The 27664-nt window shown below is 39.9% G+C and overlaps 2 protein-coding genes across 3 annotated transcripts in view; both read right to left on the reverse strand.

Moving 5' to 3' along the window:
* Window positions 1–27664, reverse strand: part of LOC147703659 (serine protease 27-like) — a 337557-nt gene that overhangs the window by 24089 nt on the left and 285804 nt on the right. The gene's annotated exons all lie outside the window — the stretch shown is intronic.
* On the reverse strand, window positions 790–27458 carry LOC147703660 (uncharacterized). Of its 2 annotated transcripts, XM_086931998.1 has the most exons (7): window positions 24746–27458; window positions 22486–22577; window positions 21450–21523; window positions 12771–12830; window positions 3626–4063; window positions 2654–2869; window positions 790–1146 (listed from the first exon to the last, which is right to left on the reverse strand). In XM_086931998.1, the coding sequence occupies exons 5-7, from the start codon at window positions 4061–4063 to the stop codon at window positions 889–891; spliced, it is 912 nt and encodes a 303-aa protein (XP_086788124.1). In that variant the 5' UTR covers window positions 12771–12830; window positions 21450–21523; window positions 22486–22577; window positions 24746–27458; the 3' UTR covers window positions 790–888. The 2 variants fall into 2 exon arrangements, with proteins under 2 accessions (XP_086788124.1, XP_086788125.1); XM_086931999.1 differs by lacking the exon at window positions 24746–27458 and having other exon boundaries at window positions 22486–23310.

Genomic DNA, 27664 nt, shown 5'->3' on the forward strand with positions numbered 1-27664 from the left:
GTACTGAGATAAATATAGTGTAGTAGACAGATTTATGTAGTGATAAAGATGTAGATGGAGAGTGAGGTAGTGAGAGAAGGAAAAAGTCAGTTTGTGCAAGATTTTGGTATTGAGGTAGTGGAATCTTTTATAGTAGTGAGATGTAAACAGTGAGTGAGTTTGTGTGGTAGTGAGCTATAGAGTAATGTATTGAAACAGTGAAAATGTCTTTGTGTGATACAAATGGAGATAGTGAGGTAGTGAGAGTGAGGTAGATAGAGTGAGGTAGTGTGTGACAGAGAGTGAGGTAGTTAAAGAGTGAGTTTGTGAGGTGTAGTGTTGTTATATGTAGTGAGATTGAAACAGAGAGTGACGTTGTGAGGTAGTGAGCTTGAGAGAGAGTGATGTAGTGAAAGATGTTTTGAAAGTGAATTAGTGAGATATAGAGTGAGTGAAGTAGTGAGTTAGAGAGAGAGAGTGTATTTGTGAGGTAGTGAGATAGATATTGTGTTAGTGAGTGAGGTATTGAGTCTTTGATTGTGTGAGTAGTGAGTTAGTGATATATATTTAGTGGATTAGTGATGTTGAAAGAGTGAGTTAATGATATTGATAGAGTGAGATTAGTGAGAGTGAGTGACGTTGTGATGGGAAGAGAATGAGGCAGTGAAAGTGAGAGTTTGAGATAGAGTGAGGATATACATAGCTACTGACTTACACATACAGAGGTAATCCTAGACTATTTGTAAATATGCATTGATAGTTCAGAAGATCAAATACATTGTTGTTGTTTGTAAATAATTAGTACTGAAAAGTGTTTAAAAATTTTTATTAATTAGAATTTATATAGAGTTTGATTTACATTTCTTAAAGTTTGCATTAGTGTTCACTTTAAATTACATTTTAGTAATTTTATTCGATTATTTCAATAATGGAGCCATTTTTAAATATAACATTGACATTTTTTGGTAATTTTAGCATGAGAGCTTCACTAAAGTCTTCTACGTCTGTAGGTATATCGAAGTAGTCCATTATAATAGTATTTTCGATGTCCATTGATTTTAAAAGTTCAGTGTCTTGAATGTGTACCGTTAGTGTACATTTTTCTTGCGTCGTATTTTCAATCCCATATATTGTAATATTTATTTTTTCCAAAGGTGGTTCTATTACCTGCAAAGTAAAAAAAAATTGTTAATAGAGGCATATAGTGTGCATTGTGATTATTCTGTTATTGTAGTAGTCCAGATGGTAAGTTAAATAGAAACTGATAGTTTTAAAGATAGAGAGTGAGGTAGTGAGAGCGAGAGAGAGTGATGTACTTATTTAGTGGGAGATTGTGTAGTTGTGATATTTTGCGAGATAGATGTTGTAGGATAGTGAGGTAGTGAGATAAATTGAGTGGAGTTTTGAGTTATATTTATTGATGTAGTGAGAGAGCGAGAGTGATTTGAAGAGACTGAGCGAGTTGTATTTTGAGTGAGGTGTTGAAAGTGATGTAGTGAGATAGAAAGTAATATAAAGATGTAGTGATATAGAGATAAAGTGATGTAGTGAGATAGAGTGAATTTGTGATGTAGTAAGATAGAGAGTGATGTAGTGATATTGAGAGTGATGTAGTGAGAGAGTGATGTGATAGATAGTGCTGTAAGATACAGATCTACAGTTAAAGAGTGAGTGTGGTATATTGCGAGTTATGTAGTGAAAGTGAGGGAGTGAGATAGAGAGTAAGAGAAAGTGAGCCAGTGAGATAGATAGAGAGTGAATTTGTGATGTAGTAAGATAGAGAGTGATGTAGTGAGTTAGAGAGTGAGGTAGTGAGAGAGTTCGGTAGTGATAGATAGTGCTGTAAGATATAGATTTAGGTATAATACATATTGAGGCATCTACATAGACATAGAGAGTTAATTCTACTCATATAGCGCCACTTAAAGAAACACACATAGACACCTACCCACTTATTGAGCTTTGCATACATACAGGTAAACGCACTCAAATCTACATATACACAGAGCGCGGGGGCAGAGAGTGCGGGGGGCAGAGAGTGCGGGGGGCAGAGAGCGCGGGGGGCAGAGAGCGCGGGGGGCAGAGAGCGTGGGGGGCAGAGAGCGTGGGGGGCAGAGAGTGCGGGGGGCAGTGAGCGCGGGGGGCAGAGAGCGTGTGTGCAGAGAGCGTGGGGGCAGAGAGTGTGGGGGCAGAGAGCGTTGAGGAGAGCTGTTGGGGCAGAGAGCGTGGTGCAGAGAGCGTGGGGGCAGAGAGCGCGGGGGCAGAGAGTGCGTGGTGTAGAGAGCGCGGGGGCAGAGAGCGTGGGGGCAGAGAGCGTGGGGGCAGAGAGCGTGGGGGCAGAGAGCGTGGGGGCAGAGAGCGTGGGGGCAGATAGCGTGGGGGCAGATAGCGTGGGGGCAGATAGCGTGGGGGCAGATAGCGTGGGGGCAGATAGCGTGGGGGCAGAGAGCGTGGGGGCAGAGAGCGTGGGGGCAGAGAGCGTGGGGGCAGAGAGCGTGGGGGCAGATAGCGTGGGGGCAGATAGCGTGGGGGCAGATAGCGTGGGGGCAGATAGCGTGGGGGCAGATAGCGTGGGGGCAGAGAGCGTGGGGGCAGAGAGCGTGGGGGCAGAGAGCGTGGGGGCAGAGAGCATGTGGGCAGAGAGTGTGGGGCAGAGCGTGTGGGTAGTACTTACCTCTATATGTGTATTCCGCGTAGTATTTAACATTTTCTCATTGTTAAACTCGTGGACAGTTAAGTGTGTCATTTTGACATACGTTCCAAGTGTTATTGGGAATTCTGTTGCATTTCTCCATAATGTTATTTTGACAGAGTCTGTTGTGTCTATAACTGTAATAGATTTTAATTTTGTTTCTTGTCCTGCCACAAAAATGTTTTTAGTTTCTTCTTCCTGTAAAAGATAAAGTAAATATTAGTTTTTATTAGTGATGTAGGTGGCGACAGAGTGCGGTGCAGACAGAGTGCGGTGCAGACAGAGTGCGGTGCAGACAGAGTGCGGTGCAGACAGAGTGCGGTGCAGACATATTTTTGTGAAGAGAGTGTGTTGAAGAGAAAGCGTGGGGGCAGAGAGCGTGGTGTCAGAGAGCGTGGGGGCAGAGAGCGCGGGGGCAGAGAGCGCGGGGGGGCAGAGAGCGCGGGGGGGCAGAGAGCGCGGGGGGGCAGAGAGCGCGGGGGGGCAGAGAGCGCGGGGGGGCAGAGAGCGCGGGGGGGCAGAGAGCGCGGGGGGGCAGAGAGCGCGGGGGGCAGAGAGCGCGGGGGCAGAGAGCGCGGGGGCAGAGAGCGCGGGGGCAGAGAGCGCGGGGGCAGAGAGCGCGTGGGGGCAGAGAGCGCGTGGGGGCAGAGAGCGCGTGGGGGCAGAGAGCGCGGGGGCAGAGAGCGCGGGGGCAGAGAGCGCGGGGGCAGAGAGCGCGGGGGCAGAGAGCGCGGGGGCAGAGAGCGCGGGGGCAGAGAGCGCGTGGGGGCATAGAGCGCGGGGGCAGAGAGCGCGGGGACAGAGAGCGCGTGGGCATAGAGCGCGGGGGCAGAGAGCGCGGGGGCAGAGAGCGTGGGGCAGAGAGCGTGAGCGTGGGGGCAGAGAGCGTGGGGCCAGATCGTGTGGGGCAGAGAGCATGTTTGAATAGAGTTGGTGTTGTACTTCTTAACATACCTCGGATATTGTCCCTGTTATGCTCATCAATGTCCTTAATTTTGCTTGTCTTATTGTTTTAATCGGTGATACTGGTGGAGCTGGTGGTTCTAGTATATTTTTAGCTTCGTCCAGAATCTCACTAGTAAGCGTTAAAGGTATCATCCTTGATATTTTAGTATTTTTCGTTAAAAGTACAACATTGTTCTTTGCTAGAAAATTTCTTATAATAATTCCATGTCCTTGTTTTGTTTGATTGTAAAAATCGTCATTATAGCATGTTGCTTTTATTGTACCACTTTCATCTGCTAGGGCAAGGTGGTATAAGATTTTGTTTTCTTTCTTAGCATTTTGGTAGTTTGTTTTTTGAGAACATGTTACAATGTTTGCTTTTATAGCCTTTTGATAAGGTTTGCTCTCATCTTGTTTGCCCATCTTAATTTCTTGTATAGAAATCATCTGAAATGAGAATAAATTGTGAGTATACATTTTGAATATAACTGTTGAATACATTGTACTTTATCTTGAAGTAACATAAAGTAACCTATGAAATTATATAAGTGGCTTATTAAATAGAGAGAGTTATGTAGTGAGAGAGAGTTAGGTAGATAGAGAGTGAGGTAGTGAGAGACAGAGTGAAGTATTGAAAGAGTTAGGTAGTGATGCTTACGAATGTAGAGATATAAACAGAGAGTGATGTTGTGAGTTAGTGATATAAGAGTGCGTTAGTCATAGAGAGTGGGAGTTATTTAGTGTGATAAAGAGATTGTCAATCTGATGAAGTGAGATTGAGAGAGAGTGATGTAGTGAGGTAAAGAGATAGAATTTGTGTGTTAGTGAGATAGTGATTATGTTAGTGAGTTATTGAGTGACTGAACTTTAGAGAGAGCGAGGCGTGATATAGTGATGTAGTGAGAGTGAAATTGAGAGAGAGTGATGTAGTGAGAGACAGTGATGTAGTGAGGTAGAGAGTGAAGTTGTGAGATAGTGTGTTAGAGAGTGATGTAGCAAGAGAGTGATGTATGTAGCAACAGTTATTTAATGAGCTATTGAGTGAGAGTTAGTGAAGTAGTGTTATTGTGTTGCTGTTATTTAGATAGAGTTGAGTAGTGAGATAGAGAGTGAGTTAGAGAGAGTGAATGAGTTAGTTAGCGAGTCAAGTAGTGTGTGAGATAGAGTGAGTGATGTAGTGAGAGAGAGTTAGTGAGAGAAAGTGATAGGGAGAGAGCGAGTGAGGTATATATAGAGAGAGAGTCTACCACACACAGATAAAGTGTATCACTCAGACATACATATAGAGCACTACATATTGATACATCCATAAACTTCCATATTCTGAGACAGCCATACACACAGAGAGCTATCAACACATATACAGAGCTACATATATACCCATAGAAAGCCACTGAGTTAGTACTTAACATAAATATTGCTTTAGCCACATAAAGATAGCGAACTATTTATACACCCATATATATACACCATGCTTACTAAATTGCAACCCATAAAGCTTTGTGATCACTATAATATGACTCTAATATACCATAGTGACTTAAGTTTACATTACTATAGATATGATCTAAAGTCGATTTGTAGTCAGTTGTATATTCTGTTACTTTCTGTTCACATTTGAATTCGTTTACCATATATTGTCGCAGTATGTCAGCATTTTGTGATGTTTGTGTTAGATCTATGTTGAAGTCACCCATTATGCAGTAATTATAATTAGGGTAAAAGTTCAATATTGTACTTAAAACTTGTAATAGTATTTGTATGTGTACATGTGGTGGTTTGTATAGTATAACAAATAAGTAGTTGCAATTATTAAGCTGCAGAGTAAAATGTAGAATGTCAATTTCGTGTTGTGTTTCATATATAGGAATTAAAAAAATATTTTTCCTGTAGTAAATTGCTATGCCATGGTTTGTTACTTGATGGTGGAATTTGTCAAATATTAATAGATGGTACTGTTCTATTAAGAAAGTATTGCTATCAGCTGGTCTAGTAGTGTTTATTTCAGTGAAGCATAGAATATCTGCATTCATTAGATTTGTGTCTGCTTTTATAGCTGTGTAATTCTTTTGCAGTGAACGTATATTTTGCACTATCAAATTACACATTTGGCTGTAGTTACATAATTGTGGTACAGATATTTGCAATAGCATATCTGTTCGAAGTCTTGTCATTTCGTCATGTACTTTAGCATGGACAGCTATTTTGTCAGGGTTAAAGTTTTTAATATATATGTTAGCTAATGATTTTGCTCTGCTTAAAGCCACATAATGCATATGATGTACTTTGCTATTGTTAAAGTGTATGTAAAGTGGTTCAATAGTAGCTCCTTGTGTTCTATGTATAGTACGTGCAGATGATTGTCGTAGGGGAAATTGTTTGCGTATAATGGTGATAAATTTTTTGGTAAATTGGAAATGGCGCGATATAGCATGTATTGGTGTCCAAGTAGGCAAAATGTTAGTGTTATATATGTGTTTATTTTCCTGCCTTGTATATTTACCAACATTTGCATCATCAAAATGAATCCATATAACATTAGGGGTGTTATTTATTGTTTCTACAAATTCAACTATGCCTGTAGCACCATTAGTTAATCCATCATTAACATTAATATTGCTAGTTAGATCATATCTTAATTTCAAGGCAATATGGACAACGAATGGCAGGCCCATTGTTTTTGTTGAGTCTGTAGGCAATTGACTAAGAATTTTCTTTTTAACAATTTCAGTTAAGTCAGATGCAACTGTATCTACTGCTGTTGCTGTGTAAACTGGGTAATGTTGTATATGTTGCAATAAAACTGCACTATTAATGCTATTAACTTCATTGTTAGTTCCCATTATGTAAGGTATAGTTTTGATAATGTTTTCTGGTGGTTCTAATTCTCGTGTTTGTATCTGTATTATATCTTCAGTAGTTTGTTTTCCTTCTCGTAATCTGTTTAGTAGTTCAGCAAATGGTAAGTCATTGAGCTGTCTCATTATTTTAGTTAACTCAAATAACTTAAAATGTTCTTGCCATAGATTAGTACTTAATGGTCTGTATGAATATTTAGAAGTTTCAAAAATGTATGGGTCAAATACTGGCTTTAATTGATAAAAATCTCCAATTGCTAAAATTGATACACCACCAAAAGGGAGGTTAGACATTTTTATTTCTTGTAGTCTATTATGTATGAAATTGAATATATTTGCTCCTACCATTGAGATTTCATCAATTATTACTATTTTTAGATGCATTAATTGGTTTTGTAGTGTGCTCCTGTTCTCATGAGTTAGTGGTTTGTGATCTAGTGTTTGCGAAACAGGTATTTTAAAAGTACTATGTAGTGTTTTACCATGAATGTTATGTGCTGCTTTGCCCGTTGGAGCTGTAAGCAATACATATATGTTGTCTGGATTTTCTCCTGCTTTAGTATTGTAGTATCGTAGTAATGTTTGGTAAAGCGCAGTAATAAGGAAGCTTTTACCAACTCCTGCACCACCTGTACAAAATGTGTAGCAGGGTGTATCTTTTGTTTTGATCCAATGTAAGTGATGGTATATAAAGTTAAGTTGCTCATTGGTAAGATTTTGCATTATACTGTTATATTGCTCATTTGGTATTAAATTATTTGTTAGTTCTTCTTCAATAGTTGTACTTCTAATTCCTAAATCGAATGATAAGTCATAGATTATTTGTTCATTAGCTTGTATTTCTGGACATATGTTGTCATCATTTTCTATTTCTGTGGGAGGTATAAGTAATGGATCTAATGTACTATTTTCATTGTCGTTTGTTGTTAATGTTTTATTATATTTATTATGATAATAGTCAATTGTGCTTTGAATTTCTAGATAGCGTTCATAATATGTTTCTTTCTGACCAATTATTTGATGTTCAACTCTCCATGGGTAATAAAGCATTATCAATTCTCTATAATAATTTTCGGAGTCATTGTTTTTGTTAAATCTACAATATCGAATTATTTTTTGTTTTTTGCGTTTTGCGTAGTCTACTTCTATTTCTTCATTTTGCAGATTAATCTCAAGTTCTTCCTCATCTGAGCTATAAAAGTTATTTTCTGCCAGAAAATTTTCATGGTCGGTTTCTTTATTCTTTTTTTTTTTTTTTTTTTTAACATCATACATAGATGCATAGTCAGCTAATGTACATGTTTCTAATATTTCAGGGCGTTTGCTGTACTTTACTATAATATTTTCATATTGAATGTTATTAGAAGTATCTGGCAATAAATTTATAGCCTCAATGTCTTTTAATAGGTATGTCCTCTTTTCTTGTGGGCTTGTATTAATGAATACAAAAGATCTCGAACTTTTTCGTAAAGGGATTTGAAGTATGAGATAGGCAGCTTCTTGTGCACTTATCTCGGTACAGTTTAAGAATTTGTTACCTATATGCTTGAGTTGTTCTTTTATACTTGGATTGTGATATACTTCTTTTGCAGCTTGTGCAATTATTTTGCTCATTCCACGTTGAGATTTACTAATATATGAAACAATATATACAGCACAGGCATATGCATCTAAGATGTATTGTATATCTATGTTTGCTTGCCATGCTTGTAAAATTGTAGGATTGTAGTTATTAATAAAGCATTCAGCAGGTGTTCTTTGTAGAAAAATAGTTTTCTTTTCAATAATTGATTGTATACATTTAAGATACTGTTTTATATCTAGTTGCATTGAATCTAAAAACTGACTAAAAGTGTAATTTTGAAATTCTTGTGAGTTCATCGTTAGATGTATTAGTTCAATTTGCTGAAGGAGTTCTTGATCTGTTTTGTCTAGCTCTAATTGTTCTAATATATACGTTTCTGGCATTGGATATTTTGGGTACTGATATTTGCATGTTCTTTTATGTTTAATACGACAATTCTTTGTATGGCCGTGCTTTTGGAGCGGTAATAAAGACTCTATATTTGGATCTTGAGTTTTTGCACATGTTACATACTTATTGATAAAAGTAATAACTTTATTGAGTTCAGAAGTTTCATATTGTGGGGCATTCTCGATCCATATTATGGCATGTATATGTGGGGATCCTCGTTGTTGGAATTCTACTCTATAAAAGTAATCTATTATTTTGCCGATTGGATTACTTTCATGTAATAGTATACAATTAAATAGTTTTCTAACTTGGAAGTCAAAATGTCTTGCACAAGTTATAGGATTTTGTTGTATTAATGCACATTTTGTTTCCCATGACATATTTTGAAATTCTTCTTTTGTACATTCCTTTTGGTTTTCACTACGCAATAAGATGTTAATTAAATGATACCATTTTGTTTCAGCAGCTGATAAAGTCAGAAAGAAAGTTGGTATCCCTAATTGTCTGATCATAGCAAATAAATCTTTTTTGCATTGCTCCCAATATGGTGGTGAACTACGTACAGTTTTAAGTATTTTGTACCCCTCATTAAATTGTAGAATTTTGTCTAATTTTTGTTTGATGTCTTTTGCAGTTATAACATGGCCATTATTAAAGTATTTCCTAAGGGAGATATATATTTTGCTATGTATTTGCTTTATGCGCAACTTAGTCAATTTAAAGAAAACATTAGTTATAGACTTTGCTACTCTTTTATCATTACTCCTTAATTCCCATTGACAAATTGTGCTGTAATGTACTGGTACATGCCTTTCTTTATTTGTTAGCCTTCGCTTGCCACAAAATATTGTAGGGAAAGCTAAATATTCAGAATCTATGTCTTCATATAGACCTCTTGGTGTGTTATGTTCTGCAGGTGCTAAATTTAAAATATTAGTATTTTCTGTAGTTATAGTTTCATTCGTTAACATAGTATCTAAATTCCCTGCTGCTATGTTGTCTTCAGAATCTGATGTATCGTTAGTATCAGAAGTGTCATTACAAGGTGTTATATTTGCTGGTGTATATTGCCAATCTGGATTAATGGTGACTCCATATTCTTTGAACATATTGCTAGTACTTGCTAAATATATTGCAGCGTTTTTAACTTTATTAGGTCTCACATTCTCAAAATGTGTATAAGATTTGTAACTTAATTTTCTTTTTAATTTAATGGGAATCGTCATGTTATCATTAACTTGCCTAGGTAAAACAGTAACAGTTGTCATAACATCTGCAGGTACATTAACTACTGCACCTGATAGAGATTTTTGGGACCCACGTGGTAGTGCTCTAATTTGTAAAAAAGGTATTCTTGGTGATACTAATCTTTCTTCTAAATTATGCAACTGTAAAGCTGCTGGAATATTAGGAAAAGTCATACCATTATAAAAAGAACAAGGGGGTATTTTGTTGCTATTGATATATGTGTAACATGTTTTACATATCTCATCAGTTTTGAATTTGCTAATGTTACACTCTAAGAATTTTGCTTTCTTTGTAATACTGTGTGTTTTGACTAAATTCTGTTTATGCCATAATTGATTGCAAATAGTGCAAGCATACTCCGGACCATATCTTATTTGGGCATGGAATCTACTTATTATTTCAGTTGTTGTTTCTAACCTTATATTAGTATCAGTGTAATCTGAATTTTCTGCTTCTTGTATATGCTTTCTTTTCCTGTTACTTTTTTGCGCCTGTACCCTACTAGTTTGTGTTTGTAATTGATCACTATGTGTAAATGATACAGTTATGACATTGTCATTGCTATTAGTTATGTCGGCAGTGACATTACTGTGTGTTGTTAAAAGCTCTTCATTTGCTTGACTATTGCTGTTTACTGTGTTTGTACTTGTATTTCTGACTTGTATGTTTGTAGTTGTAATATGTGTTAATGCATTTACCAATACTTGTGTAGTATGGACATATATGTTTTTTTTAGACTTCATTTTATTATCGCTATTGTTTTTTAGTGTTGCGTTAAGGGATTTCCGGCTAATTGTTATAATTTTTACAGGAGTTAATTGTAAACTAATACTTTGTGAATGTGTTAGTCTTCCTTTATTAGGTAACTTTATGATGTATTGGATAAGTTGATTAATAGATTCTATTTCTATAGCAATACATGTTCCATTAGGATGTGGTATTGCTTTTTCATCTTGGCTATGTGAATCAAATATAAAGTAAGAATGGTTATTTTTAAATACAGAAATTGCATTATTTTCTATACTGATTAAAACACCATTTTCTAAATTAATTGTTGAAGTTAATGCTGACATTAATTTAGCATTTTTACTTTTGTTTTCTTCATTTATCTCACCTTGAAAGTTTTTTTTCAGCTTAGTCGAATATATTATGTTATTGTGAACTATGTAATTAGGTAAATTATGTAGTAGTTCACAATTATCGTTATTAAGAGAGTGCATTTCAGTATATAAAGCATCTCCAAGATCCATTATACAATTAACATCTAAAGTGTCCCAAGTAGATGCTGGTTTACAGTAGTTGTGTAGTATAGCAAATAGACTCATTGTTAGAGATTGTGAATATTGAGATGTGTTTTCAATGGTGTTTTGTTTATGCTCCTGTGTTCTATTAACCGTATCTATATTTTGTGGAGTTTGTGCCAAATTATCATTATTTCGGTCTCTATTTGTGTCTGTTAGACTTTTAGTCAATATGCTATTGGCCCTATTTTCAGGAATTATTATTGTATTACTTACAGGAATACGTTTATAAACATGATCATTACTATCTGTATATGTGTTGGCATGTAAATTACCTTGTGATGTTTGTTTTTCTAAATGTTTGTTTATGCTATTTTGGTGAAGTGTTTTTCTAACTATACTAGCATATGTGTTAGTTGTAGTATTATTCTGTGGTGTAGTAGTATATTGTGGTGGATCTATGTGATGGCTGTTAGTCGTAGTTAGTTCTGTACGTGTTGTAGGAGTTGAAAATGCATTTGGATCTGATCTTGTACTAAGAGTATTAGCTAATGATGTTGATGGCTGTTCTACATTAGTAAAGGTTCTGATTTTTGCTTCACGTATGATATTTTTTGCTCTTTCTATACGTGTCAGAAAGGCGTGTGTAAAAAAATTAGAACATGCTTCAGTAGAATGCACATATATATATTTTCTTGGTATCGAATTTCTATTTTGTTCATTATTGACTATTGCTTTTTGAAGCGTATCTTTTTTAATAGTAGTTATATTTATAGGAGTTAATTCATATGGCACGCAATTATCATTTGGACCTTTAATGCTATGTGCAAGCTTAGTTATGTAGTCTAGAAGATTTTCAAATGGTATTTGTATAGTAATACATGTTCCATTTGGGTGAGGCATTCCTGTGTTATCGCGGCTATGTGAATCAAATACAAAGTATGAATTGTTATTGTTTATAATAGAAATAACATACTTTTCCATGCAAAGTAAAACACCTGAGTTGCAATCTAGTGCAGCTTTTAATGTTGTTATTAATGTTGGTGTTGATGGGTCAAAATGTTTCAATATGTCTCCATATGATGGTTCTTTAAGCTTAAGTGCATAGATAGTGTTATTGTGTTGTATAAAATTAGGCAATTCGTCTGGATGCATAAGTATTTGACAATTAATTGAATGCATATCTGTGTATAAAGCTTCACCTAAGTCCATAATGTGATGTAAATCTTCTTTAGTCCATGTATTTGCAACTTTGCTATAGTTGTGTATAATAGCAAATGTGCTATTTGGTAAACATTGTCTCCCTCTTGAATTACTTGAAAATCTTAAATGCCCCTGATGATAATCTGCTTGCAGTATTTGGATCATATTTATTGCTACACTGATTTTGTTTTCTTAAACTCTTGTCTAAAGAGTATATTGACTATGTTCTATTTGTATATAGTTACAGTTTACTGGCAAATTGCTATATTTATATTATAGTTATTAATGAGATTTATTTTTATAGCTTTTAATTTCTAGCCTATTTTTTTCCTAGTAATCTTGTAAGTATTAGTTTTATAATATTTAGGTCTTTTATTTATACTAGAGTATTTTTATTTTTACTTTAAGTAGGCTATTCTATAAACATATATATATATATAAATATATCTATATACATGCACACACACACATATATATCTATATATATATATATATATATATATATATGTATATATAGAGAGTAAATGAGTTATGTTATCTTGTTTATAGATCTATACTATTTGATGTTGTTAAAATTCTTTTTACTGTTACAAGTGGATAGAGAAACAAAAACAGTTATGTACTTTTACCTCGATGTTGTTTGGACACGCAATTAGCAACTTGTGATCTTGTAAGGAATAATTGGCAACCTATGAAAAATGAGAAAAATGCATTAGTTAGTACTTTTAATAATAGTATTTATTAATGTATTGTATTACAAGAAAGAAGGTAAGGTAATGAAAGTGTTTAGTAAAGTGTATTTGTATTTTTGAGCAAGTCATAAATAATAGTGAGTTGCATTTGTACTATAGTTTTTTTCTATAAGCATGTACTTAATATTATGTAGTTTATTGTCGTAAATAGTGTTGTGTGGATTTTGTGCGTTTAAAGCGTGTTAGACTGTGTGTGTGTGTATAGAGAGTGTGAGAGCATAATACTGAGAGAGTAATATAGGAAGTGTGTACAGAGAGTATGTAAAGAGATTGTGTGTTAGAGAGAGTGTGGTACAGAGAGTATGGTACAGAGAGTGTGGTTAAGAGTGTGGTTAAGAGTGTATGTAAAGAGTGTATGTAGTACAGAGGGTGTATGTAGTACAGAGGGTGTATGTAGTACAGAGGGTGTATGTAGTACAGAGGGTGTATGTAGTACAGAGGGTGTATGTAGTACAGAGGGTGTATGTAGAACAGAGGGTGTATGTAGAACAGAGGGTGTATGTAGTACAGAGGGTGAGCGTAAGAGACAGAGCGCCAGACAGAGAGTGCCAGACAGAGAGCGCCAGACAGAGAGCGCCAGACAGAGAGCGCCAGACAGAGAGCGCCAGACAGAGAGCGCCAGACAGAGAGCGCCAGACAGAGAGCGCCAGACAGAGAGCGCCAGACAGAGAATGTATAGAAAGTGAAAAGATGTGAAAAAGTTGGCAATGCCTCACGTAAGCAACCCAATTGGAGTTTGCAGATTGGTTCTCACCTGCACTCACTTTATCATCATCAGCGATTGCCAACTTATAGTGCACCATACTCTCTGCATTATACTTTTTGCATCATGCTCTCTGCACCAGACTCTCTGCACCACGCTTTCTGCACCACGCTTTATGCACCACGCTTCCTGCACCACGCTTTCTGTACCATGTTCTTTGCAACACACTCTCTGAACTACTTTTACAATGTAGTACAGAGAATGTGGTACAGAGAGTGTAATACAGAGAGCGTAATGCAGAGAGCGTAATGCACAGAGCGTAATGCACAGAGCGTAATGCACAGAGCGTAATGCACAGAGCATAATACACAGAGCATAATACACAGAGCATAATACACAGAGCATAATACACAGAGAGTAAGAAAAAGAGAGTAAGAAACAGAGTAAGAAACAGAGAGTAAGAAACAGAGTAAGAAACAGAGTAAGAAACAGAGTAAGAAACAGAGTAAGAAACAGAGTAAGAAACAGAGTAAGAAACAGAGTATGAAACAGAGTATGAAACAGAGTAAGAAACACAGTAAGAAACACAGTAAGAAACACAGTAAGAAACAGAGAGTAAGAAACAGAGCGTAAGAAACTGAGAGTAAGAAACAGAGTAAGAAACAGAGTAAGAAACAGAGTAAGAAACAGAGTAAGAAACAGAGTAAGAAACAGAGTAAGAAACAGAGTAAGAAACAGAGCGTAAGAAAAGGGCGTAAGGAACAGAGTGTAAGAAACAAAGAGCGCTAGATAGAGACCATAACACAGAGAGCGTAACACAGAAAGCATAATACATAAAGCATAGATAACAGAGCGTGATATATATATAATGTGTAACAGAGTATATGTTAGAGAGCGTGTATAAACAGTGTGCTAAACAGAGTGTAAGAAACAGAGAGCGTAAGACAGAGCAGAACACATAGAGCATAACACACAGAGTATAATACAGAGAGCATAGATAACAGAGCGTAATACATATCATGTGTATCAGAGTGTCTTTTAGAGATCGTGTATGAAGATTGTATGTACAGAGAGTGTATGTAGTATAGAGGGTGTATGTAGTATAGAGTGTGTATGTAGTATAGAGGGTGTATGTACTACAGCGGGTCTATGTACAGATAGCATTGTACAGATAGCATTGTACAGAGAGCGTAGTCCAGAGAGCGTAGTCCAGAGAGCATTGTACAGAGTGTGGTACAGAGAGTTTAATACAGAGAGCATAATACAGAGATCATAATAGAGAGTGTATTTGGGGGCCTTTAAGTTTTGCTGTTCTTTAGACAGTGAGTGTTGTTATGTGTTGCTCAGAACAACCAAAGCACAGACCCAGCACATACCGAACTCTGAAAATAGCTGTAGATATGTAAAGGCCATTTTGCTCTGACCCTCTCTGAAAGAAGTTGCTCAGTACTCCTTTGAACGGTACGTATGTTTTTTTTAGTTTACTAATTTTTTGGAAAAGGTATATTTTCGTATTTCTAGGTCCAACATCGCCCGTGCATCTCACTGCAGCGATGTGCACCACTATTCACTGAGTTGTTCAGATCCGCGGCTCTTTTGCAGTTTGAGGTAAGCTATCTTTTCTTTTGCAATAATCTTATTTTTTTTTTGTCTTTTTGTAGATCCAACATGGCCCGTGGCGTCTCCCTGCAGCCGTGTGCACCACTGTGCACGAAGCTGTTGAGACGGGTATGTATGTTGTTGTTTTCGTTCAGAGGTAAGCCATGTTTGTTTTTTTAGGCTAATCTTATGTTTGTTATCTTTTTTGTAGGTCCAACATGGCCCGTGGTGTCTTCCTGCAGCGATATGCACTACTGTGCATGAAGTTGTTTCGATATGCTGTTTTTGTACAGTTTGTGAAAAGTTATCTTTTCAATTTGGCTAATGTTATGTTTATTCTCTCTAGATCTCTGTACAACGCTCTCTGCACTATGCTTTTTGCCTTATGCTCTGAGCACCACAGTGGAGGGATGATGCAGTGAGAAGTTGATGAGAGTGCAGCAGTGAAGGGACAATGCAATGGGTAGCTGAGCAGAGAGTGCATTAGTGAATGTACGGTGCAGGGAGAAGGTGAGTAGAGAGTGCATTATTGAAAGGACGGTGCAAAGAGAAGCAGAGGAGCGATTGCAGCATTGAAGGCATGGTGGAAGGAGAGGTTGAGGATGTCAAGCGTACTCTACAACAAAGTATTGAAATGTGCTAGAAAGTGTGTAATAAATTAAAGAGAGCATAATGCTGAGCGAGTAATATAGGAAGTGTGTACAGAGAGTATGTAAAGAGATTGTGTGTTACAGAGAGTGTGGTACAGAGAGTATGGTACAGAGAGTGTGTTAAAGAGTGTATGTACAGAGTGTATGTACAGAGTGTATGTACAGAGTGTTATGTAGTACAGAGGGTGTATGTAGTACAGAGGGTGTATGTAGTACAGAGGGTGTATGTAGTACAGAGGGTGTATGTAGTACAGAGGGTGTATGTAGTACAGAGGGTGAGCGTAAGAGACAGAGCGCCAGACAGAGAGTGCCAAACAGAGAGTGCCAGACAGAATGTATAGAAAGTGAAAAGATGTGAAAAAGTTGGCAATGCCTCACGTAAGCAACCCAATTGGAGTTTGCAGATTGGTTCTCACCTGCACTCACTTTATCATCATCAGCGATTGCCAACTTATAGTGCACCATACTCTCTGCATTATACTTTTTGCATCATGCTCTCTGCACCAGTCCTCTGCACCACGCTTTCTGCCCCACGCTTTATGCACCACGCTTTATGCACCACGCTTCCTGCACCACGCTTTCTGTACCATGTTCTTTGCAACACACTCTCTGAACTACTCTTACAATGTAGTACAGAGAATGTGGTACAGAGAGCGTAATACAGAGAGTGTCATGCAGAGAGCGTAATGCAGAGAGCGTAATGCACAGAGCGTAATGCACAGAGCGTAATGCAGAGAGCGTAATGCAGAGAGCGTAATACACAGAGCATAATACACAGAGCATAATACACAGAGAGTAAGAAACAGAGAGTAAGAAACAGAGAGTAAGAAACAGAGAGTAAGAAACAGAGAGTAAGAAACAGAGAGTAAGAAACAGAGTAAGAAACACAGTAAGAAACAGAGAGTAAGAAACAGAGCGTAAGAAACTGAGAGTAAGAAACAGAGTAAGAAACAGAGTAAGAAACAGAGTAAGAAACAGAGTAAGAAACAGAGTAAGAAACCGAGTAAGAAACAGAGCGTAAGAAAAGGTCGTAAGGAACAGAGTTTAAGAAACAAAGAGCGCAAGATAGAGACCATAACACAAAGAGCTTAACACAGAAAGCATAATACATAAAGCATAGATAACAGAGCGTGATATATATATAATGTGTAACAGAGTATATGTTAGAGAGCGTGTATAAACAGTGTGCTAAACAGAGTGTAAGAAACAGAGAGCGTAAGACAGAGCATAACACATAGAGCATAACACAGAGAGTATAATACAGAGAGCATAGATAACAGAGCGTAATACATATCATGTGTATCAGAGTGTGTTTTAGAGATTGTGTATGAAGATTGTATGTACAGAGAGTGTATGTAGTATAGAGGGTGTATGTAGTATAGAGTGTGTATGTAGTATAGAGGGTGTATGTACTACAGCGGGTCTATGTACAGATAGCATTGTACAGATAGCATTGTACAGAGAGCGTAGTCAAGAGAGCGTAGTCCAGAGAGCGTAGTCCAGAGAGCGTAGTCTCGAGAGCATTGTACAGAGAGTTTAATACAGAGAGCATAATACAGAGATCATAATAGAGAGTGTATTTGGGGGCCTTTAAGTTTTGCTGTTCTTTAGACAGTGAGTGTCGTTATGTGTTGCTCAGAACAACAAAAGCACAGACCCAGCACATACCGAACTCTGAAAATGGCTGTAGATATGTAAAGGCCATTTTGCTCTGACCCTCTCTGAAAGAAGTTGCTTAGTACTCCTTTGAACGGTATGTATGTTTTTTGTTTCTTTTCAAATTTATTTGGAAAAGGTATATTTTCGTTTTTCTAGGTCCAACATTGCCCGTGCATCTCCCTGCAGCGATGTGCACCACTATTCACTGAGTTGTTCTGATCCGCGGCTCTTTTGCAGATTGAGGTGAGCTATCTTTTCAATTTTAATAATCTTATGTTTCTTATCTTTTTTGTAGGTCCAACATGGCCCGTGGCGTCTTCCTGCAGCGATGTGCACCGCTGTGCACGGAGCGCTTCAGACGGGTATGTATGTTGCTGTTGTTTCCGTGTAAAAGTAAGCCATTTTGTTTTTTTAGGCTAATCTTATGTTTTTTATCTCATTTGTAGGTCCAACATGGCCCGTGGTGTCTTCCTGCAGCGATATGCACTACTGTGCATGAAGTTGTTTCAATATGCTTTTTTTTGTACAGTTTGTGAAAAGTTATCTTTTCAATTTGGCTAATGTTATCTTTATTCTCTCTAGATCTCTGTACAACGCTCTCTGCACTATGCTCTTTGCCTTATGCTCTGAGCACCACAGTGGAGGGATGATGCAGTGAGAAGTTGATGAGAGTGCAGCAGTGAAGGGACAATGCAATGGGTAGCTGAGCAGAGAGTGCATTATTGAAGGGACGGTGCAGGGAGAAGGTGAGTAGAGAGTGCATTATTGAAAGGACGGTGCAAAGAGAAGCAGAGGAGCGATTGCAGCATTGAAGGGACGGTGGAAGGAGAGGTTGAGGATGTCAAACGTACTCTACAACAAAGTATTGAAATGTGCTAGAAAGTGTGTAATAAATTAAAGAGAGCATAATGCTGAGCGAGTAATATAGGAAGTGTGTATAGAGAGTATGTAAAGAGATTGTGTATTACAGAGAGTGTGGTACAGAGAGTATGGTACAGAGAGTGTGTTAAAGAGTGTATGTACAGAGTGTATGTACAGAGTGTATGTACAGAGTGTATGTACAGAGTGTATGTACAGAGTGTATGTACAGAGTGTTATGTAGTACAGAGGGTGTATGTAGTAGAGGGTGTATGTAGTACAGAGGGTGTATGTAGTACAGAGGGTGTATGTAGTACAGAGGGTGAGCGTAAGAGACAGAGCGCCAGACAGAGAGCGCCAAAGAGAGAGCGCCAGACAGAGAGCGCCAGACAGAGAGCGCCAGACAGAGAGCGCCAGACAGAGAGCGCCAGACAGAATGTATAGAAAGTGAAAAGATGTGAAAAAGTTGGCAATGCCTCAGGTAAGCAACCCAATTGGAGTTTGCAGATTGGTTCTCACCTGCACTCACTTTATCATCATCAGCGATTGCCAACTTATAGTGCACCATACTCTCTGCATTATACTTTTTGCATCATGCTCTCTGCACCAGACTCTCTGCACCACGCTTTATGCACCACGCTTTATGCACCATGCTTTATGCACCACGCTTTATGCACCACGCTTTATGCACCACGCTTCCTGCACCACGCTTTCTGTACCATGTTCTTTGCAACACACTCTCTGAACTACTCTTACAATGTAGTACAGAGAATGTGGTACAGAGAGCGTAATACAGAGAGTGTCATGCAGAGAGCGTAATGCAGAGAGCGTAATGCACAGAGCGTAATGCACAGAGCGTAATGCACAGAGCGTAATGCACAGAGCGTAATGCACAGAGCGTAATGCACAGAGCGTAATGCACAGAGCGTAATGCACAGAGCGTAATACACAGAGCGTAATACACAGAGCGTAATACACAGAGCGTAATACACAGAGAGTAAGAAACAGAGAGTAAGAAACAGAGAGTAAGAAACAGAGAGTAAGAAACAGAGCGTAAGAAACAGAGCGTAAGAAACTGAGAGTAAGAAACAGAGAAAGAAACAGAGTAAGAAACAGAGTAAGAAACAGAGCGTACGAAAAAGGAAGGAACAGAGTGTAAGAACCAAAGAGCGCAAGATAGAGACCATAACACAGAGAGCCTAACACAGAAAGCATGATACATAAAGCATAGATAACAGAGCGTGATATATATATAATGTGTAACAGAGTATATGTTAGAGAGCGTGTATAAACAGTGTGCTAAACAGAGTGTAAGAAACAGAGAGCGTAAAACAGAGAGCGTAAGACAGAGCATAACACATAGAGCATAACACAGAGAGTATAATACAGAGAGCATAGATAACAGAGCGTAATACATATCAAGTGTATCAGCAGTGAGTGATGGTGCAGTGGATAAATCAGAGGTGCAGCCTGGATGCGGGGGTCTGAGCAGAGAGGGCAACAGTGAAGAGACCGTGCAGGGAGAGGCTGAGGAGAGAGTGCAACAGTGAGTGATGGTGCAGTGGATGAGTCATGGGTGCAGCCTTGATGAGGGGGTCTGAGCAGAGAGGGCTTCAGTGAAGGGACCGTGCAGGGAGAGGCTGAGGAGAGAGTGCAACAGTGAAGGGACCGTGCAGGGAGAGGCTGAGGAGAGAGTGCAACAGTGAGTGATGGTGCAGTGGATGAGTCATGGGTGCAGCCTTGATGAGGGGGTCTGAGCAGAGAGGGCTTCAGTGAAGGGACCGTGCAGGGATAGGCTGAGCAGAGAGTGCAACAGTGAGTGATGGTGCAGTGGATGAGTCAGACGTGCTGGCTGGATGCGGGAGTCTGAGCAGAGAGGGCAGCAGTGAAAGGACCGTGCAGGGAGAGGCTGAGGAGAGAGTGCAACAGTGAAGGGACCGTGCAGGGAGAGGCTGAGGAGAGAGTGCAACAGTGAGTGATGGTGCAGTGGATGAGTCATGGGTGCAGCTTTGATGAGGGGGTCTGAGCAGAGAGGGCTTCAGTGAAGGGACCGTGCAGGGAGAGGCTGAGGAGAGAGTGCAACAGTGAAGGGACCGTGCAGGAAGAAACTGAGGAGAGAATGAAGAGATGTTGCAGTAAGAGGCAGAAGAGAGAGTGCAGCATTGAAGGGATGATCCAGTGAGACGTTGAGGAGAGTATGCATGGAGAGGCTGAGGAGCGATTGCAGCAGTGAAGGGACGGTGGAGGGAGAGGTTGAGGATGTCAAATGTACTAAACAAAGTATTGAAATGTGCTCGAGCGTGCGTGGTCCGTCACAAACGAGACACGATTTGGTGTGCAATCTGTTGACAAACGGATGGATTGTAATAATGCGCTATTACTTTACTAATATTATTACTTTCGGCTCATTTCCAAAAGTTTACCCAGCATGTCACAGAGTTAGACTACTGAATACAAATGGGCATTTTTACAGGAAGAGCAGTTGTTTCGCACAAGAGAATGTCATCTGTTTGTTAAAGTAAAAGTTACCCCATGACTCTGATGATGACAGACGGCACACGAGGAGACGGGTGCTTTACGTAGAGTCCGGGGTTACAGCATGCCCCCTCCCGCTCTCCCCAGCTACGCGACAGGGCTCTTTCCCGCATGGCTATTTACTGTTAATGCTTTTACAAACACTGGTAGTACTCTTTATGGAGTTACTACAAATAAGATCTTTTAAATACACTCATTTCTTACACTGCAGCTACTAAAGAACATGAGATATGGCAAAAGTTGCATCACTTTTCCGTTCATTCAGATAACATTTGTATACGTTGAGGAGAGTATGCATGGAGAGGCTGAGGAGCGATTGCAGCAGTGAAGGGACGGTGGAGGGAGAGGTTGAGGATGTTAAACGTAGTAAACAAAGTATTGAAATGTGCTCGAAAGTGTGTAATAAATTAAAAGGTGCACGTATATTTTGCAATTAAAATGCAAAGGTATAACATTGTTACATATATCGTAAGTCAAAATATAAGTAAAGTTAAAAAGGTAAACCCTTAAAAGTCAAGCATTGTCTTATTTTTAATGTATAAAATTACTTACAGTTCTGCAACAGAGATATATCAGCTCTCGAAATATACTGCCTGGTTACCACTCGAGAAAAGGTCGCTCGAATGCTTGAAATACAAGGAAATAAAAAATAATGTCAGTTACTTGAATAAAATAATTCAAGAAGTGTGGCATTGGGCAGACAGCGCACGAGGAGACGGATGCTTTACGTAAGGAGTCTGTAGCTACCGCATCCTCCGTTCCTTCCCCCAACCCCCCCCCCGCCCCCCCTCTACTGACAGCAAAGCTACAGGCTGTTTTTGCGAACACTAGTGCTGCTATTTAAAGAGTTTATACGAGGGATAAGGTCTTTGAAATACACTCCGTCTAAACACTGCAGCTACCAAAGAGCATTCGATACGGCAACAGTTTCATTATAATGAACGCTTTTTACAACAAATTAACGAAATGTGCTAGACAGAGTTTTACAAATTACAGAGTGCATCAGTGAAGGGACCGTGCAGGGAGAGGCTGAGGAGAGAGTGCAACAGTGAGTAATGGTGCAGTGGATGAGTCATGGGTGCAGCCTGGATGAGGGGGGTCTGAGGAAAGAGTGCAACAGTGAAGGGACCGTGCAGGGAGAGGCCGAGTAGAGAGTGCAACAGTAAAGGGACCGTGCAGGGAGAGGCTGAGGAGAGAGCGCAACAGTGAGTGATGGTGCAGTGGATGAGTCATGGGTGCAGCCTGGATGCGGGAGTCTGAGCAGAGAGGGCAACATTGAAGGGACCGTGCAGGGAGAGGCTGAGGAGAGAATGAAGGGATGTTACACCTAGACTGAGGAGAGAGTGCAGCAGTGAGTGATAGTGCAGAGAGGCTGAAGAGAGTGCAGCAGTGAGTGATGGTGCAATGGACAAATTATCTAAAAGTACAAGATAGTGTTTTAAAAATTACAGAGTGCGCGTAAATTTGACAAATAAAAGCTAAAGGTATGACAGCGTTACATTCCTCGTAAACAAATGTAAGTGAAGTTAAAAAGGCCCAAAATGCAAAACAAAGCATTACTGTCTTTCCATTGTAAGAAGTTACTTACAGTTCTGTAAAATTGAAAGATGAGCTCTTGAAGTATACGGCCTAGCTTCTTTTTATAAAATATTCAGAATGTTCGCTCGTGTGCTTCAAATACTGCGAAAGGAAGAAATAATGTCAGTTAATTTAATTAATCCAAAAAAAGATGAGCACGTGTAATGTACAAAAACAGCATGTATGTGCCCTGTGCCTCTGAGACGCGCTGGAGAGGGGCGCTATGGAGGTGGTCAGCCCCGGAGACAGTCCCGAAGCAGATAGGGGATGCGCGAGCAAGGTAAGGTAGCATGAGCGTTCGTGGCCCCTCACAAACGAGACACGATTTGGTGTGCAATCTGTTAACAAACGGATGGTTGGTAATAATGCGCTATTACTTTACCAATATTATTACTTTCGGCTTATTTCCAAAAGTTTACCCAGCATGTCATTGAGTTATACTACTGAATACAAATGGGCATTTTTACAGGAAGAGCAGTTGTTTCGCACAAGAGAATGTCATCTGTTTGTTAAAGTAAAAGTTACCCCAGGACACTGATGATGACAGACGGCACACGAGGAGACGGGTGCTTTACGTAGAGTCCGGGGTTACAGCATGCCCCCTCCCGCTCTCCCCAGCTACGCGACAGGGCTCTTTCCCGCATGGCTATTTACTGTTAATGCTTTTACAAACAAAGTAAAAGTTACCCCAGGACACTGATGATGACAGACGGCACACGAGGAGACGGGTGCTTTACGTAGAGTCCGGGGTTACAGCATGCCCCCTCCCGCTCTCCCCAGCTACGCGACAGGGCTCTTTCCCGCATGGCTATTTACTGTTAATGCTTTTACAAACAAAGTAAAAGTTACCCCAGGACACTGATGATGACAGACGGCACACGAGGAGACGGGTGCTTTACGTAGAGTCCGGGGTTACAGCATGCCCCCTCCCGCTCTCCCCAGCTACGCGACAGGGCTCTTTCCCGCATGGCTATTTACTGGTAATGCTTTTACAAACAAAGTAAAAGTTACCCCAGGACACTGATGATGACAGACGGCACACGAGGAGACGGGTGCTTTACGTAGAGTCCGGGGTTACAGCATGCCCCCTCCCGCTCTCCCCAGCTACGCGACAGGGCTCTTTCCCGCATGGCTATTTACTGTTAATGCTTTTACAAACAAAGTAAAAGTTACCCCAGGACACTGATGATGACAGACGGCACACGAGGAGACGGGTGCTTTACGTAGAGTCCGGGGTTACAGCATGCCCCCTCCCGCTCTCCCCAGCTACGCGACAGGGCTCTTTCCCGCATGGCTATTTACTGTTAATGCTTTTACAAACAAAGTAAAAGTTACCCCAGGACACTGATGATGACAGACGGCACACGAGGAGACGGGTGCTTTACGTAGAGTCCGGGGTTACAGCATGCCCCCTCCCGCTCTCCCCAGCTACGCGACAGGGCTCTTTCCCGCATGGCTATTTACTGGTAATGCTTTTACAAACAAAGTAAAAGTTACCCCAGGACACTGATGATGACAGACGGCACACGAGGAGACGGGTGCTTTACGTAGAGTCCGGGGTTACAGCATGCCCCCTCCCGCTCTCCCCAGCTACGCGACAGGGCTCTTTCCCGCATGGCTATTTACTGGTAATGCTTTTACAAACAAAGTAAAAGTTACCCCAGGACACTGATGATGACAGACGGCACACGAGGAGACGGGTGCTTTACGTAGAGTCCGGGGTTACAGCATGCCCCCTCCCGCTCTCCCCAGCTACGCGACAGGGCTCTTTCCCGCATGGCTATTTACTGGTAATGCTTTTACAAACAAAGTAAAAGTTACCCCAGGACACTGATGATGACAGACGGCACACGAGGAGACGGGTGCTTTACGTAGAGTCCGGGGTTACAGCATGCCCCCTCCCGCTCTCCCCAGCTACGCGACAGGGCTCTTTCCCGCATGGCTATTTACTGGTAATGCTTTTACAAACACTGATAGTACTCTTTATGGAGTTGCTACAAATGATAAGATCTTTAAAATACACTCATTTCTTACACTGCAGCTACTAAAGAACATGAGATATGGCAAAAGTTGCATGATGTTGAAAGTTTCCCGACAAAAAATATTCTAAAATGCTTTAAAGTGTTTATTAAAAAGCCATGTGCACGTAAATTTTAGAAGTAAAAGTTATAAAATTTATACAACTATACTAATTGAATTATTTATTGTAAATAAATTTAAAACGTTAAAAGTAAAGCATTCTCTTATTCTTAATGAAAGCAGTTACTTACAGTTTTTAGTTAGAGATCGATCAGCTCTCGAAGTATACCGTCGGGCTTTTTCCCAAGAACTGTCCCGAAAGTCCGCTCGTCTGTTTTAAATAGTGCGAAAGCTAAAAAAAGTGTCGTTGCTTGAATTAAATAACAAAAGAAACCACATGTAGTGTTGAAAAACAGCAAATAGGTAAGATGTTGCCCTGTAGCCGTATGTTAATGTTTGGGTGCGGTGCTTCCTTCGAGCAAACAAAGGACTGTCTGGCAAGAAGTGTATTCCATTGTGAGTGCAGAGGTGCGAATTCTGTGTTAAGTATACGCGAAGGCCTGTCAGTTGCTTGAATTAAATACCAAAAGAAGACCACATGTAGTGTTGACGTTGCCCTGTAGCCGTATGTTAATGTTTGGGTGCGGTGCTTCCTTGTAGCAAACAAAGGACAGTCTGGAAAGAAGTGTATCTTATTGCGAGTCAAGATGTGGCAATTACATGTGAATTGAGTGTGAACGCGCGCGGATGCAAGAGACAGGTCCCACCCTCCCAAAAGAATTAAAGTGGCACCAAGTAGTCTGGGGAGTTACTACAAAGTTGTGCGTGCATTAAAACCAATACGCAAGTGCAGTGTAAAATTTAATAAAATAAAAACGCAGTTGCATGCAAGCGTGTTAACCAAACGTTAACGTAAACTTGCAAGCATAACAGTAGGCATATAATTTGAAACAGTAGCTCACAAATTAATGATACTACAAATTGTGGCAAAATATTTTTCTTTTATATTACTAATATGGCGCTCTGCACCTAACCTGTCAATCGTAGCAGTAAATTCAGTGAACTGTAGAAATTAGACAATCGTTACACAAATAAAACATGAACAGTGCATAAATGTATTAAAATATATCACTTACCTGTCGATCGTAGCAGCACAGTCAGTGGGGTGTATAAATCAGACAAACACAAACAGAACATGGACAGTGCATACATATACATTTTTAAAAACAAGAGGTAAAGATCATAAAACATCAGCTACTTAAGGCAAAACTAGTACAGGACCCGAATACCAGGACGACATCGCGCAAACATCAGTGAAGATATCGGGAAATTACGTTAACGTGAAAAAGGGAGACGCCACGAGCCATGTTGGACCTTGAAAAAAAAAAGTTACAAACAAGAGGCAAAGATCAGAAAACATCAGATACTTAAGGCAAAACTAGAGTACAGGACCCGAATACCAGGACGACACCTGCGCAAACTTCAGTGAAGATATCGTGAAATTACATACATACCTGTCTGCAGGGACACGCCACGGACCATGTGGAACCTACAAAAGACAGAAAAAAAATAAGATTACTACAATAGAAAAGATAGCTGACCTCAAACTGCAAATAAGCCTCGAATAGGAACTACTACGTGCACAGCGGTGCACATCGCTGCAGGGTGACGTCACGGGCCATGTTGGACCTAGAAAAAAGATAAAATAATATTAGCCTACAAACAAAGTAAACCTTGTTTACCTGTAAAGGAAAACAGTACATCTAACTAAAAAAATTTAAAACATTACATCAACAGACAAAAGTTGCTCTCTTAGTCTCGACGGAAACATAAGATGAACCGTAAAAAACAAACAAACCTGGCTTACCTGTAAATGAAAACCGTAGATGTAACACAAAATAATTAATACATTACATCAACAGACTAAAGTTGCTCGCTTACCTGTAGAACTTTCCAGACGAGATCGGGAAATGACGTTAACGTGAATAAACGTGCCCCGCCCATGCCGTATTAAAATCAAGTACTCCCCCTATTCAATTATTAATAGCACTTTCGTCAAACAAATCAAAAATGTAAAGATCGGAAACATTTTTTGTAACAAATTAAATGACAGGTATTAGGAAATACAATAAATAACAATATCATAAAAAAAAGGGAGATAAAAATATTATTAAAGAAATAACGTACTTTTCTGTCGCAGGAGCCGCGGGTCGGAACCACTCCGTGCACAGCGGTGCACATCGCTGCAGGAAGACGCCACGGGCCATGTTGGACCTACAAAAAAGATAAGAAACATAATATTAGGCAAAATAAACAAAATGGCTTACTTTTACACGGAAACAACAGCAACATACATACCCGTCTGAACAGCTTCGTCCACAGTGGTGCAATCGGCTGCAGGGAAACGCCACGGGCCATGTTGGACCTACAAAAAAGATAAGAAACATAAGATTATTAACATTGAAAAGATAGCTCACCTCAATCTGCAAAAGAGCCGCGGGTCGGAACCACTCCGTGCACAGCGGTGCAGATCGCTGCAGGAAGACGCCACGGGCCATGTTGGACCTACAAAAAAGATAAGAAACATAAGATTAGCCTAAAGAAACAAAATGGCTTACTTTTACACGGAAAAAAAAGGAACATACATACCCGTCTGAAGCGCTCCGTGCACAGCGGTGCACATCGCTGCAGGAAGACGCCACGGGCCATGTTGGACCTACAAAAAAGATAAGAAACATAAGATTATTAACATTGAAAAGATAGCTCACCTCAATCTGCAAAAGAGCCGCGGGTCGGAACCACTCCGTGCACAGCGGTGCACATCGCTGCAGGAAGACGCCACGGGCCATGTTGGACCTACAAAAAAGATAAGAAACATAACATTATTAAAATTGAAAAGATAGCTCACCTCAATCAGCAAAAGAGCCGCGGGTCGGAACCACTCCGTGCACAGCGGTGCACATCGCTGCAGGAAGACGCCACGGGCCATGTTGGACCTACAAAAAAGATAAGAAACATAAGATTATTAAAATTGAAAAGATAGCTCACCTCAATCTGCAAAAGAGCCGCGGGTCGGAACCACTCCGTGCACAGCGGTGCACATCGCTGCAGGAAGACGCCATGTTGGACCTACAAAAAAGATAAGAAACATAAGATTATTAAAATTGAAT

The sequence above is a fragment of the Lissotriton vulgaris genome, chromosome 7, assembly GCF_964263255.1.
Source record: "Lissotriton vulgaris chromosome 7, aLisVul1.2, whole genome shotgun sequence".
Classification (NCBI taxonomy): domain Eukaryota; kingdom Metazoa; phylum Chordata; class Amphibia; order Caudata; family Salamandridae; genus Lissotriton; species Lissotriton vulgaris.